We start from the raw sequence: 15,204 nt of genomic DNA on the forward strand, positions 1-15,204 counted from the left end.
GTACGTAGGGAGTATTAGTCTTTTAACATACATAGGATTTAAAGATCTTGAATGTATTCGATTAATCATTGATAAGAAGGATATAGGTGTGAAAATTTCAATTCTGGATAAAGAAAACTATTGTCATTGTCTGCGAGTTTTGTTAATTCCTCTAGACTCTAGAGACAATCACAACATTAAATTTTTGTTTTTGATTTTTTTATTAAATCGCCTCCATTCATTTTTTCACTTCGAACCAGATTGAACCCAAGTCTGTATATTAAAGTACCACCACTACCAATTGTCCAATTCCCTCAAAAAAAAAATGTACCACTACCAATCATTATAGCACACATGCATCATGCATGCTTAAACTTATAGAGTTATATTCATATTTTAATCAATCAAGCACTCATCAGCTGTCCACATTTGACCGTTGGCTTCTTTTGTTTAGCGTCACTCAAACGGCCACCTTTGCTTTTTCTTGCTCATTTCCAATTGATACTTATAATTGACATCTACTCCCACTCTCTTCAGTCTTCTTACAACTCCAACTCAATATAATACACCACTCTATCTTGCACAACTCTCTCTGTTCTCTCCTCTTAGTTCAGAGCTGAACAAATGGACAAAATGGTCAATGAAACATCCTCAGAAGCTGCCTTTACTCCAACTCAGAGCCATGAAACAGTGCATGATCAGAACCAAGAAGCTGATCTCAACTCCCCGAGTTCTGTCAGTGTGATCCGCAAGACTAGCACCCCTGATCGTCTCAAGGTGCCTCAGCCATTCAAATTCCCTGAAAGGTAATTTGTACGGAATTTAATTTGCTATTCAACAAGGTATTGCTGCGTAATTTATTTACGTACACTTGTATAGTTGTTTTTTTTATATTTATCTTTTATTTTTTGGAAAATACGATTCCATATATGCACGATCACGTGCGAGTGAATATTTAAATTAAATTTTTATTACCCGAACACTGTTAAAGAAAATTAAAACGTCAGAGTTATGTTTTTTATTTTGACAGATTTATATACATTATGATCATGTGCACGTGAATATTTAAATTTTTATAAACCAAACATTATTAAAGAAAATTAAAACCATAGAGTTATGTTTTTTATTTGACATTATTAAAGAATATTTAAATTACTATTTAACGAGGTCTTGCTACTTAATTTGTTTACCGTATATCTAGTATACTTGTATAGTTGTTTAATTATACTTATCTTTTTCTTTTGTGACAAGTACAAATTCGATATCTAGTACATTTGTATGATCATGTGCACGTGAATATTTAAATTTAGACGGAGCGGACGTTATTAGACAAAATTAAAACGTCAGAGTTCTGTTTTTTACTTGACAGGTATACAAGCCCGACTGATCTAATGGTGTCGCCTGTTTCAAAAGGTCTGATTGCTAGAAGCAGGAAGATCGGTCCACTTTTACCACCAAGCAACAGTCAAAACAAAGTGTGCTTAAATTAAGTCAACGCAGGGTTTGAATATTCCAATTCTGCAGACACAAGATTCAAACTTCACAGAGCTGGATGGTCTTGCAAACTTTGGGTGTGCCAGAAGTTATCAAATTCTTGGTCAAGCCTAACTGTAATGTAATATAACATTTGTGCTCTTCAGAATTTTATATTTTTAGTCTTTAGACTTGTTATCGTGTTACAAGCTTCTTATTATTTGAATATGGTGTGTCATGTCACTTGTGAAGTCGAATTTACTTGACCGTTTATGCTTCAAACTTACCTTACAAACGTTACGTGTATTTTGGTATTTTCGTGTACCAAACCTTAAACCCGAATCCGACCCGGATTGTATTCGTGTACCAATTTGGTGATATTAACCTGAGACTAATATATTCGTGTTTACCCGTTTTAATACACATATTATAAACAAAAAATATTAATTGTTAAAAAATGTAATAGATAATTAAATGGTGAAGTGTTCATTTACGTAGTCAAAGAATAATAAAATATATTTTAGTATTTACAATTATATATATGTTATTAATAGGTAAATTTCACATTTGGTATTTGGTATTTAGTATATATATGTATATTATATATTTTTAAAACTTTAATTATTTATTTATTTCGTGTATTTTCGTTCCGTGTCGTATACCTATATCGGAAACTCAAACCCGACATTAATTATTTTCGTATTTTTTCGTGTTCGTGTGCCAAATTTTTTGAATCCAAACACTAATTATTCTTATTCATGTCGTTTCGTACCGTGTTCACGTGTCGTATACGAATATTGTCAGGTTTGTCGAGTAGCGATAGTATCCATACTTATATACTATAATAGCCGGAATAGAGATAATTTGGTTCAACGGTTTGGTTCAACGATAATTCCCTAATTTTGATTATTACAAAAATAGATAAATAGTGTTATAGATCTAATACACTACTAAATTATTAAACTACTACTAAATATAGTATACTTATCCTACTAAACTACGAATACAACTTATCCTATTATTAAAAAATATAAATAATAGTGTTATATATCTGCTAAACTGCTAAATTGTTAAACTACTAGAAATAATCTATTTGTTCTACTAAATTACGACCACATGTTATTCTATTATTTTTATTATAAATTTATAATCATTAATATTTATATAAATATTTTAAAAATATAATATAACTGGATAAATAAAAATTTAAAATATTAATGGAAAGTCTTTCTCTAACATCTTAGTATTTTAGATAAACTGATCATATTAGGCATGGCAAGACTAACAAGTAGTCTACTGAATTCATGAACCAGCAACTAAGGTATAGTCGTGCTAAAGCATTTTTACGGAAGCCTCAGGACCAGCTAGCAACTCTTGATAAGTTTTACTAAAAGATTGTACATTAGTGAAACGAAAACAAAGTTGATTCTTCAAATTATTCTAAACGAACTTCGTACCATTGAACAGAACCAACATCACCAGCAATTTCTAGTTCACAAACAGAAGAGACTAGGAAAGATACAGCATCATCAATGTTTTCGAATCTTGCAAGGTCAGGTGGGAGTGATTTTCCTGGCCAGTTTTCTAGCCAGTTCTTCAACTTAACCCTCAATTCTTCCTCTGATACAAACACCTCAGTCTCTCCTGGTTCCATTAAAACGTACGTGTCTGACGATAGATTGGCCCTGCTCCTCCTTGATGCAAATGTCTTTTTCCGCAAAAAATTAAACATATTTAGATAGAAGTTATAAGTTCAGACAGTTTAAAAATAGCCTGGAAGCAATTGATTTTACCTTCCCAGAATTTCTTTTATGGTCTACAACTTTCGGATATATAGAAGGACAAGGGCTTGTAACAGCTTGTGACCTTGCTATAACATTGACAGCTTCACTCCGGTGTGTCACTACATTCTTACCTAGATGATTATTCAAGTTACAACTTACTATATGCAACCATTTAGACACATGCATTGAAATTTTTAAGCTGAAATAAGACCGAAATTATGTACTTAATGACCAGAGAATGAAACAAGTTATGACTTACAGTTGGAATTTTGGATGAGTTTGTTGCAACAGAAAGCCTTGTTCACTGTTATGGCATTGCCTGCAGCTCTAATCATTGTTTCTTGATAGGATGAAAAGAAGTAGCCAGAGTCTGCATATCAGAATGAGTAGACTGCAGCAGCAGCCAATGTTCTTATTGAGTGGATATCTGATGTTAAAGATGAGGCTCTATTATCCCTATGTTTCTTACCCACTTTGCCCTCTTTTTTCATTTTTTTCTTACCAAGTCAAATATTTCTCTTTCAGTCTCTAAGCTTCATTTTCCTACAACTTCAATTTTAGAAAAGATCCAAAAATAAAAAATCAAAGGCTCAACAATTTAATATCAATCAGGGCTTGTAGTGTTGCAGCTATAATTAGATTAGAAGTTGCTGCTACAATATCAGAAGGAACATTACTCCCTTCCAAACGATAAGACATAGATAGGATGCTCGAGATCAATGACATAAATAGGATGCTCGAACGATAAATAGGATGCTTGAGCTAAATGACATAAATAGGATGCTCGAGCTATATGACGAGAAAAAAACAGCAAGTGTTTTAACAAATGTAAAATTATTAACAGAATTAGAAACACAGCTTTTATATTCTACATGAAGGCTTCAGCTTTCAGAAAAGTTATATTTGTAGAATAGAATAACAAAATACCCAAAGATAACCAGCTAAAATATAGGCTCTGTAATATTTGGATTATTTACAAGCAACATTAATCTATAACAAGTAAAGTCTTTATATAGATCATCAATTGTTATCTAAAAATAAAACAATGCATAAAATTAGTAAGCAACATCAGGATGTTTTACAACTGGGGACTATCTCTAGTAAATTCTGCCACATTCCAACAAACACATTACAGTTAAGATTTGCCTAGCATCCCAAATTTGGCGCCTGGCCTTTCTTATAAATCGAAAAATCATAACAAAACGTTAAACCTTTTCTTCAAGTATCACAAATAACCTCTTTCTTGAATCCTTTAAGTTCTGCTTTGGTGCAGTTTTTATATCAAAACATTGTGCTTGGACTAATCTGCGATTTTCAGAAAGCACTTCGGTTATTACAGTCTGCCCCTAATTCATCTCTCATCACGCTCAATACTCGTGCATTGTCGTGTGCTTTTGAGGCCAGATAGGGGATCTCAAAGGAAGGACTTAGGCTAGCTTGACTAGAATGGAATCTGAAAATGGAAGTGGAAATGACAAGCACCGCAAGATCAATGATGGTGATCATTCTGACCAAGACCAAAGTCTTAGCCATTCTAATTCTTCAGCATCCTCAATTTCCACATCATCACTGGATTCTAATCCGTTAGAGTCAGATGATGATGTAAACGCTTCTATCTCCCTGGAAAAATCTGAAAATGATGACTACAAGTCAACACCTGCAGAGTGGAGTATGATGAGCCTATCGCCAAGGTCTGCGTATTCACATACTGAATTCAGTACCTACAGTTCTGCAACATTGCCACCGCCACCTCAAGTAATGGGAAGACCACCAGAATATCCGGGGTTTGACCCTAACCGAATTCCAGCATCTGTTTTTGCTACTAATAATAAGCCTGCATCAGGTATGGAATGGAGTGTGGCTTCAAATGAGTCCTTGTTTAGTATTCAAATGGGGAATATGAGTTTTACAAGAGATCATTTCAACTGGATGAAGTCTGGAGAGCTTAAAAGTCCTGATTCTGAGTTTGCAAACATTCCACCTGGTCTACCTCCCATCACAGAAACTCCATCAAATCATTCCTATGGCCTTCCAGTTGTGAATGAAGTCGAATTAGATAACGAAAGAAAAAGTACTTCTAGTTGGGGCAGACAATCTATTGAAACAGAAGCAAATAAAACTAACAAAGAAACATCCACAACTGCTGACAGAATTCGTTTGTCTGATCGCTCTTCCAATGCCTCTGATGGTCATGGAATGCATCCAGCTCTCGAACCTCCTACGCCTGCCAGGGTCTCCCAACAATCAGATGGTAGTAGGATGAGCACTAGCTCTTTTGCATTTCCAGTGTAAGTTCTTACTCTCTCAAATATCAAATTAAAATCTCTAGCATGTAAAGTTGTGCTGAACTGCTGATGCATCTACTTAGTACTTGTACCTCATAAGGGTGGCTCTGGCTATAGGCGAGCAAGGCTCGCGCCTACGGCCCCCTACGCTCAAAGGCCCCAAAAATTTCAACTCTTTTAAGTAAAAATTTAAGAATTTGCATACTTTATATAGATTAGGGCCCCATAAACTGATTTCGGCTAGGGCCCCCTAAATCTCAGGGCCGGCCTTGGTACCTCAACAACAAAACCATGGCACTGACTTAAATCTAACTCTACATTACAGATTTGGAGGTGAAACGCCTGCAAAGACTCCTGTTCAGAAGCCACAGGCGCAGCCAGAAGCCCCTGAAGAACCCGAAAACCCCGCTAAGACTGGATGGTTCCCCTGCTCCTGTTCCTACTCATGTTGTTGGTGGCCTTTTCCTTTAAGTTGCTGCAGATGACGCAAAGAGAGATTCAAAATTTGCAGCTCAAATTTACCGTCTTTGCATGTTGTGATCATAGTCTAGCTAATTTTATCAAATATATTTTGTAACCCTAAATCTCTTGATAAGATTACTAGAACATGATTGAATTTCCTTTGATACAAGATTGATTTTAACTATTAATATCATCTCAGATTTTTAAGTTCACCTTGCAGTCATTTATAGTATTCATCTCCTCTTCCCCAGATTGCATGTCATATTATGACTTTTTCCAGATTAATTTGCCAAACTATGAATGCCTCTACAAACAAAATCATTACAGTCTGTGCATGTAAGCTCAGGTGGTAAATGCTTATATACTGTTGTTCCGGTGTTCGATTCTCGTTCATCCCAAAATTTTCGAGAACATATACTCATTTGCAAAGCATACAAGAAAATCGTTACAATCTCTACATGTACTGTCATATTCTTGGCAAGAGCCAAGAAGCACCATTATTGGAAAACTCCAGTTAAACATGAACAAGAACTATCCATATGCTTACTACAAATTAAGTAAGAAATCTTGTCACATAAAGGTGTGGATTAAAATAAGTAAAGCTGTCTAGCTGCTAAATACTTAATTTGTGTGTCCTCTTCTGCACTAGAATAATACTGTGGGAAACGAGGATTATTTAAAGTAACGGAAATATCAAGCTATTATTGCTAACCATTTATCCGCGATAATATCTCAAATGAGCCGCCATTTTTATCATGGTACTTCCTCCGGGCTAGAATGTTGTCTTAGCTTATTAAAAATAATATTTATTTAGGACGTGAAATAAAAGAATACTAAAATTTAGAGTTGATTTTGGTACATATTTTAACCTGTTTTAAAATTTTTTTATCAAAAATATCTTTATTTTCAAATTTATTATTAAAAATACGGTAAAAACTGCATATGAGTTTTAAGTTGTACGAAATTGCATATGAGATTACAGATGTTGGATTTCATTTTTCATATAAGTTTGCATCATACTCTAAGAAAATTGCAAACTTGATATTTTTTAAAAATCCCAGAAGAATTAATTTTCCAATCCATTTCTTTAAAAAATACCTTTTTTAGAAACATCATAATGTTTTTTTCCTGTGTGTTTGAATGGATTACAGGCTGCCAATGCCGTATAAATATCAACTAGAAAAGGTTCGTAATTGGAATATTCAAAATAATTTCTAAGGCTGTGCTTGTCAATCTTTTTGCTAAGAGCAACTTTTTGACCGACGCTTCTTCGGACAACAATTTTAGAATTTACCAAACTTGACAGCAAAAAACTGTTTAACTGTCTGAAACGGTAATCAAATGGGACCTAAGTCTACAGTTCTAAAAATATCTCTGATTTTATTTTGATTTATTTTGATTTTTACAAAATGACAATAATAAATCAGCATCAATTTTCGAAAAAAAATATAAATCATTTTCACGGAGGAGGACAATTTCAACAAAAGTGCGGGGCCCACTGCGCCAATGGGCAGCTTGTGATGGACAAGTCACGTGGCTTTCCCCACCACCATGGAAAAGATAGACCCCTTAATCCGCAGACTTGTTGAACCGGTGACCCCAGGGGTCCGGTCGTTGTTCGAGACCCGCTCCGGCGGTTAACCGAAAGACTTTGTTGGCATTCGTATTAAACGGGACATTGATCGGATTTTATAATAATTATTTGGCATTTATGGGACCTATTCCTTCTCTATACATTAATTTATTGGATATTGGGGCCCGCATATCGTGTTAACGCTAGGCAAAAGGGGTGCTGTAACTTTTTAAAAAAGAAGAAGAAAAAAGAGCTGTGGTAATTTGGGCGACGAGCCGGATTTCGAGCCGGACATAATTCGAGCCGAGATTAATCAAATTGAGTCGAGCCGGCTCGTTTAACTAATGGAACCTAAATCTCTGTCAAAACTCGACTCGTTTAATTTTAAAAGTCGAGTCGAACAAGATCGTTTAATTTTAAAAGTGGAGTCGAGCGCGAGCTCGCCCTACTCGAATTACAGCCCGGGGACTAACCAATCAAACCTAATTAATGATACTTAATTGTTTATATTTCAACTGGTTAAAAGTTTACAATGAGCTCAAGTTTTAATCGAGCCAAAAAATTTTATGTTTGTCGATTTATAAACTAAAAATTTATTTACGAATATATCGAAGAATACCTCGTAAATATAATTTATTCCCACAATTCTAAATTACGGTCGCACGATGTCAACGAAACAACTTTATATTCAATAATCTGATGGTGGCTAGTTTATATCCTCGTTAATACAAACTCGAAAATGAATTAATGCGTTCCAGAACGTGCGTAAACTAGTTCTATATGTCCCACTATCGAGCGACTAGATTATATGATTCGATACACAATTGAAACTGAGAAATTCAAAAAAAATATTTTATTATCTTATTAATCACATATTGATATCTTAATCATGATTAAGACAAATGTAATTCGAGGTAGGCGGCTCGCGAGCTCGTCTGACTTGCACTCGTTTAAGCAGACTCGACTCAGCTCGTTTAGTTAAACGTGTTGAGTTTGGTCAGAGGATCTAGCTCGTTTAATTAAAATGGGCGGCTCAACTTGACTCATGAAATTTAACGAGCTGAGTTCGGATAAAGTTTTAGACTCGATTAAGTGTAAAATTAAACGAGTCGGCTCGACTGACTCGTTATAGCTCGTGAAATTAAACGAGTCAAGTCCGGGTAGAAATTTAAACTCGATTAGTTAAACGAGTCGGCTCGGCTCGATTAACCTCTTCTCAAATTACTCCTGGTTTGAAACCCGCCTCGCTTGGCCTAAATTACAGCTCTAATCACGACGACAAACTCAAATAATTACGAACATGTAATATAAAATAACAAAATACGTTACATAGTAAATACAGAGCAAGAAATAGTCACTTACCTAAATTACACAAATATATAATTCACATTAGAACTCATATTTAATTATTAATAACCCATCAAAAATGACACATCACAAATTTGTAACTTTTCCTCAATTTGAATTATGAGCAAGATGTTCTTCGCCCTTTTGACCCTCTAAACAATGTTTTATTGTAAAACGCAAAATAAAAAAGTCGTAAAGTACGAAAAAAGAGTTTTTCAAAAAGTCCAGAATCAACAAATTATGACTTATGATCAATTTTCTACGAATTTTATAAGATTTTTAATTTTTGGATATAAAAAACCGATTCACTGTGTGGTTATTAATATGGTGAAATATTTGTAATGTCTCATATCAATAAAATTTGTTTGATATTTTTATAATACCAATTAAATAACTAATGTGTATCAAGTTTACTAAGTTGACCACATATGAGATTATTTTTAGGACTGGGCATACATGAAATTTGACATGAGCCGTCATAAAATCTGTTGATCACCCAGACTTTCAAGATTTTCCGACAAAAATTACGGACCCAGTTGATTTTGATGTTGTCTATAATCTATTTGATCAGATAAAGGACTCGAGTTTCATTCTAGTTAATGCCCCGAAAGTCTTGAATCTTGATATGGTCCTTAATACCAACATGTTACAAAAATGAGAGGACATTGAAGGCCATTTCTTTCGTGGGTTGATGTATCATGAGCGTTATACGTTCATAATGGACAATCCGCTCGAGCATATGGATTAAAAGTTTATGAAATAAGTGTTTTCAGATAATATGTGGTGGATGATTAAACTTATATCTGATTGTTATAATAAAATTGATTTTGCTTGAAGTCAACGTAATGTATTTAAATTGTGTATGCAAGTTCTTATTTAATACTAGCAAATACATATTTTGATTTATCACAAGGGCTTATTCAGTAGGTTTGTACGAGTGTTTTCCAACCATTGTATAATTTTCCCGAGGTCTAATACAATTTTTTACTTAAAAAAAACTTATGACATGTTTGATGCTTGTAAAGTTTTGAAAAATTAATAATGAAACTTTTATCTTTTTTTATGATAAAAACCCGTGAACAAAATTTTATATATAATTTTATTGACCTATTTTTTTCTTATTGTTATAATTTTTAAATATAGTTACACATTTTTAAAATTTGAAGATAAAAAAATTAATAATTAAATCAACATAATTGTTTCAAATGATAACCCGCTGAGATCGGTGAACAAAATGATATACGGTTTCCATTTTATTGGCAATTTTAACATTGAACCCCTTAAAAATATCATAAAAAAACTTGTTGTTATATCAAGATTATCATTCTGAAATTTTGTGGATTTCAAGTTAAAATCATAAATATAATTCTTGATCCAAAATTATGAGAAATACACTGTCACATGTGTCTTGTAGTACTTACCATTTACAAAAGTTGAGGACGATAATGAATCCGGTATGAAGTTAAAAAAACAGAAGGATCTTGATTCGTTTACAAATATGTTTCTTCTTTAATATAAAATGAAATTTTGTACTCAACATTCATAATTTAGAAATTTGTATTTTATAACATGTTTCACTTTTTATTAAAATATCTATAAATATAATTGTATGTCATGGATAACTGCAAATATAAGTTTTTAATTTCATCATACTTGGCTTTCCCGTTCAATTTGCATGATTAGAATATATAAATTGATGAAGTATATAAAAAAAGAGAAAAAATATATTTTATTATAATATGACGTGTTCTCGATTAAAATAGGAAATATGCATTAAAATAGGAAATATGCTTATATAACTAACAACTAACAATATTAAAAGAAAATATTATAACAAGAAAATTATTACAATAATGAAATTACTCAATTATAACAATATTGTATATGTTAACAGAAATTTCTATCATAATAAAATCATTTTGATTTTTCATCTCAGGTTCAAAATGATAGTTATTTTGATGAGTGCTTAAGAGCCCGTGACTCGCACAGACAATTATGCTAATATTAAAAGTAAAACGACAAAACTTAATTGTAATTAATTTAAACGAATATCAACTAAATAACAACTCTAACATGATATTACATAATAAGTGCATTTAATCTGAATTGTGCAACTATTTTACGTTATTTTTTATGTTGCAAGTTTAATTACAAATTTACATAACGTAATTTCACAAATATTTTTCAAAATTTAAGTTGAAAACATGGTTGCAAATTACAAATCGGTTCCAAAACCAATATTTTCAAATATTTATTAAAAATGATAATATTTTTCTAAAAACCTTTTAAAAATTTGATATGTATGAAAAACCCCAAGATAATAATTAAATCCATTTCTTTATTATTATTAAAATTAATTAATAAATAAATTAATTTTATTTAATTTTAGAAACACAAAATAAATAAATAAATAAATTAGAAAATGGTAGAAGAGGAGGAGAGAGAAGAAAAAGGAAAGACAAGAAACAAAGAACAACAAGAACGCGTTTTCACAAAGAACAATCACTGTTGAGTCTTCCTTCTCTCTCTTCCCTCACCACTTTCTCTCTCTACCCATCTTTACAATCACCACCAAAATTAGGGCTTGGGTTTGGGGTTTTTCAGCAAACCAAGCTCAATAAACACTCAAAATCTCGTCAAGATTCAATCTTTTTTATATTTTCTTGGACCCTTTAAGGGTTTGAATAATGGGTCATTTCAAATTCTACAGCCCTCACAAACCCTTCAAGTTCTTGATTTTCTTTTGGGTTTTTGCTTCAGTTTTCGGGTCGGAGCTCTCTGGACCCGATTCGGATAAATCAGCTTTGTTGGAGATGAAAGCCTCTGTTTCTGACCCTACTGGAATGCTGTCCAGCTGGCAATCAACAAGTGTTAATCACTGTTCTTGGTTTGGTGTTAGCTGTGATGCTAATTCTAGGGTTTTGGCTGTTAATGTTACTGGCGGTGGAGGTAATTCTGGTTCTTTTTCTTGTGATAAGTATGTTAAGTTTTCGATATATGGTTTCGGGATTAGAAGGGTTTGTAGTGGTAATAGTGTTGTTTTAAGTGGTAAGATTTCACCTGGTGTTGTTAAGTTAAGTGAGCTTAGGGTTTTGTCATTGCCTTTTAATGGGTTGAGTGGCGAAATTCCGGGGGGAATTTGGGGGATGGAGAAACTCGAGGTTCTTGATCTCGAGGGGAATTCGATTGGAGGGGTTTTGCCTAGTGAGATTAAAGGGTTGAGGAATTTGAGGGTTCTTAATTTGGGGTTTAATGAAATTGTAGGGGAGATTCCGAGTTCGTTGTCGGGTTGTGGAGATTTACAAGTGTTGAATTTGGCAGGGAATCAGTTGAATGGGACAATTCCGGTGTTTTTGGGAAAGTTTGGGGATTTGAGAGGGGTTTATTTGTCGTTTAATAGGCTTAGTGGACAGATTCCTCCTGAGATTGGATTTAGCTGTCGGAAACTTGAGCATTTGGAGCTTGCGAGTAATTATCTTGTCGGAGGGATACCTAGCAGTTTGGGTAATTGTAGCATGCTGCAGTCACTTTTGCTATATTCGAATATTCTAGAAGAGGTAATTCCTATGGAACTTGGACAATTAAGTAAGCTTCAAGTTTTGGATGTTTCAAGGAATAGTTTGAGTGGAATGATACCCCCTGAACTTGGAAAGTGTTCTGAGTTATCTGTTGTAGTGTTCTCAAACTTGTGGGATCCTCTTAGTGGCGGTGCTGAGTCAGAATCTGATTTGTCGCCGACCTCTGGTCATATGGAATTTAACTTTTTTCAAGGAACAATTCCCACAGGACTTGTTACTCTTCCGAAGCTCAAGGTATTATGGGCACCAAGAGCCACTTTGGAAGGAAAACTTCCCAGTGATTGGGGTACTTGCAACAGCCTGGAAATGGTGAATTTGGCCGAAAATTATTTCATGGGAGAAATTCCTGTTGGTCTAACCAGATGCAAGGGCTTGTACTTTCTTGATTTGAGTTCAAATAGGCTGACAGGGGGCCTTGTCGGGAGTCTTCAAGTTCCTTGTATGACCCTGTTCGATGTCAGCAGTAATTTTCTGTCTGGTTCTATGCCCTTGTTCAATTCTAGTGCCTGTCCTCTTATTCCTTCAATAAGCCATAAGCCTTTTGAACCCTACACTCCCTCAACCGCATATGTTTCATTTTTCGCATATGGAGCTCGAAATGCAACTTCATTCCCATCATTTGGAGATGTTGGTAATCTTGCAATCTTGCACAACTTCGGTGGCAACAACTTTACTGGTGGATTCTCTTCGGTACCAATTTCGCAAGAGAGATTAGGTTCACATACTGTTTATGCATTTCTAGCTGGCCAAAACAAGATGAGTGGACCAATTCCGGGGGGATTATTTGGGAAGTGTGAAATGTTGAAGGGCTTTATTGTTAATGTCAGTGGAAATGAATTATCTGGTCAATTTCCTCCACAAATTGGTTCAATGTGCAGGTCTCTCATACATTTGGATACCTCTAGAAATCAGATTGCCGGAGCAATTCCTAATTTTGGAGGTTTGGTTTCTCTTGTTGCTTTAAATTTGAGTTGGAATCGGCTACAAGGTGCGGTTCCTGCCAGTCTTGGTCAGATCAGTAATCTTAAATCTATTTCTTTAGCCGGCAATAACCTTACTGGCCCTGTACCTGCGAGCTTATGGAAGCTGCAGTGTTTAGAAGTGCTTGATGTTTCTTCGAACTCTCTCTCTGGGGAGATTCCAGACACTGTTGTGCATTTGACCAACCTCACCACTCTGCTGCTTAACAACAATAAATTCTCTGGTCAGCTTCCCCCTGGTTTGGCAAATGTGACTACACTTTCAGTGTTTAACGTGTCTTTTAATAACCTATCCGGGCCGGTCCCCTTAAATAGTAACTCAATTAAATGTAATGATCTCGTTGGGAACCCATATCTGCAGCCCTGCCGTGTGTACTCTTTGTCAGGATCATCTTCAGATCAACAAGGAGGAAATTTCGAAAATGATGCTGCTTCCCCTTCTGTGAGCGAAAGCAGCAAAAAGAGTAGCAATAATGGTTTCAATTCGATCGAGATTGCATCCATAACATCTGCATCAGCTATTGTATCAGTTCTGCTTGCTCTAATTGTCCTGTTCTTTTACACCCGAAAGTGGCATCCAAAGTCCAGGGTTGGTGGGTCTATCAGAAAGGAAGTTACTGTATTCACTGATATAGGGGTTCCTTTGTCCTTTGAAAATGTAGTGCGGGCCACAGGAAGTTTTAATGCAAGTAATTGCATAGGGAATGGAGGTTTTGGAGCAACCTACAAAGCTGAAATTTCCCCGGGCGTCTTGGTGGCTATAAAACGGCTTTCAGTTGGACGGTTCCAAGGAGTCCAGCAGTTTGATGCAGAAATCAAAACACTAGGCAGATTGCGCCATCCTAATCTCGTTACCCTAATTGGCTATCATGCAAGTGAGACAGAGATGTTTCTGATTTACAATTATTTACCTGGAGGTAATTTGGAGAAATTTATTCAGGAAAGATCTACAAGAGCAGTGGATTGGAGGATACTTCACAAGATTGCTTTGGACATAGCACGAGCGTTGGCGTATCTGCATGATCAATGTGTGCCACGTGTTCTACATCGTGATGTCAAGCCTAGCAATATATTGTTGGATGAAGACTTCAATGCTTATTTGTCTGACTTTGGATTAGCTAGACTCCTTGGAACATCAGAGACCCATGCTACTACTGGCGTTGCTGGGACTTTCGGATATGTAGCTCCTGAATATGCAATGACTTGTCGTGTTTCTGACAAGGCTGATGTCTATAGTTATGGAGTGGTGCTACTTGAGTTAATTTCGGACAAAAAAGCCTTAGATCCCTCATTTTCTTCATATGGTAATGGTTTCAACATTGTTGCTTGGGCATGTATGCTTTTGCGGCAAGGACGTGCCAAAGAATTCTTCACAGCAGGATTATGGGATGCAGGTCCGCATGATGATCTGGTTGAAGTGTTACACCTGGCAGTTGTATGCACTGTCGAAACTTTGTCTACGAGGCCAACTATGAAGCAAGTTGTTCGGCGGCTGAAGCAACTTCAACCGGCGTCATGTTAGCAAGATAGGAGCAACCAGCTGATGACATAGTGATTAGTAGGATCTAAGCACAGCCAGCAACTGTATGTTTTAAATATTAATATAATCAGCTGATGGGCATATGTGAAGCAATTGTGTAGGCTTTTTATTTATTTATTTTTTTGGTTAATGAATGTTTGAAATATTGAAATAATCATGTAGAGTTGTATTGTTTCATAATATCAGATTTAACTTGATCCGCA

General features: G+C 35.0%; 3 protein-coding genes and 1 long non-coding RNA gene across 4 annotated transcripts; 3 read left to right on the forward strand and 1 right to left on the reverse strand.

The window, feature by feature from the left end:
* The first annotated feature begins 387 nt into the window (after nucleotides 1–387).
* On the forward strand, nucleotides 388–1,661 carry LOC141700949 (uncharacterized). The gene is made up of 2 exons (XR_012566610.1): nucleotides 388–785; nucleotides 1,349–1,661. It is a non-coding gene; the product is annotated as an uncharacterized LOC141700949 (long non-coding RNA).
* A 1,131-nt stretch (nucleotides 1,662–2,792) lies between these two features.
* Nucleotides 2,793–3,724, reverse strand: LOC141700950 (protein CHLORORESPIRATORY REDUCTION 7, chloroplastic-like). Its single transcript, XM_074504610.1, has 3 exons — nucleotides 3,496–3,724; nucleotides 3,246–3,367; nucleotides 2,793–3,160 (listed from the first exon to the last, which is right to left on the reverse strand). The coding sequence occupies exons 1-3, from the start codon at nucleotides 3,569–3,571 to the stop codon at nucleotides 2,888–2,890; spliced, it is 471 nt and encodes a 156-aa protein (XP_074360711.1). The 5' UTR covers nucleotides 3,572–3,724; the 3' UTR covers nucleotides 2,793–2,887.
* A 1,179-nt stretch (nucleotides 3,725–4,903) lies between these two features.
* LOC141700951 (uncharacterized) lies at nucleotides 4,904–6,039 on the forward strand. The gene is made up of 2 exons (XM_074504611.1): nucleotides 4,904–5,524; nucleotides 5,847–6,039. The coding sequence occupies exons 1-2, from the start codon at nucleotides 4,908–4,910 to the stop codon at nucleotides 6,004–6,006; spliced, it is 777 nt and encodes a 258-aa protein (XP_074360712.1). The 5' UTR covers nucleotides 4,904–4,907; the 3' UTR covers nucleotides 6,007–6,039.
* Nucleotides 6,040–11,348: 5,309 nt separating this feature from the next.
* On the forward strand, nucleotides 11,349–15,204 carry LOC141700945 (LRR receptor-like serine/threonine-protein kinase RPK2). The gene has a single exon (XM_074504606.1). The coding sequence runs from the start codon at nucleotides 11,591–11,593 to the stop codon at nucleotides 14,981–14,983; it is 3,393 nt and encodes a 1,130-aa protein (XP_074360707.1). The 5' UTR covers nucleotides 11,349–11,590; the 3' UTR covers nucleotides 14,984–15,204.

Source organism: Apium graveolens, unplaced genomic scaffold (assembly GCF_009905375.1).
Source record: "Apium graveolens cultivar Ventura unplaced genomic scaffold, ASM990537v1 ctg3113, whole genome shotgun sequence".
In the NCBI taxonomy this organism is placed as follows: Eukaryota; Viridiplantae; Streptophyta; class Magnoliopsida; order Apiales; family Apiaceae; genus Apium; species Apium graveolens.

Bases quoted from the DNA above. Each gene is read 5' to 3' on its own strand.
- LOC141700951 (XM_074504611.1), top strand. From the start codon at position 4,908: ATGATGAGCCTATCGCCAAGGTCTGCGTATTCACATACTGAATTCAGT. The intron at 5,525-5,846 runs GTAAGTTCTTAC...TCTACATTACAG, and splicing joins AGCTCTTTTGCATTTCCAGT to ATTTGGAGGTGAAACGCCTG.
- LOC141700945 (XM_074504606.1), top strand. From the start codon at position 11,591: ATGGGTCATTTCAAATTCTACAGCCCTCACAAACCCTTCAAGTTCTTG.
- LOC141700950 (XM_074504610.1), bottom strand. From the start codon at position 3,571: ATGATTAGAGCTGCAGGCAATGCCATAACAGTGAACAAGGCTTTCTGT. The intron at 3,368-3,495 runs GTAAGTCATAAC...ATAATCATCTAG, and splicing joins ACTCATCCAAAATTCCAACT to GTAAGAATGTAGTGACACAC. The intron at 3,161-3,245 runs GTAAAATCAATT...TTGCGGAAAAAG, and splicing joins ATAAAAGAAATTCTGGGAAG to ACATTTGCATCAAGGAGGAG.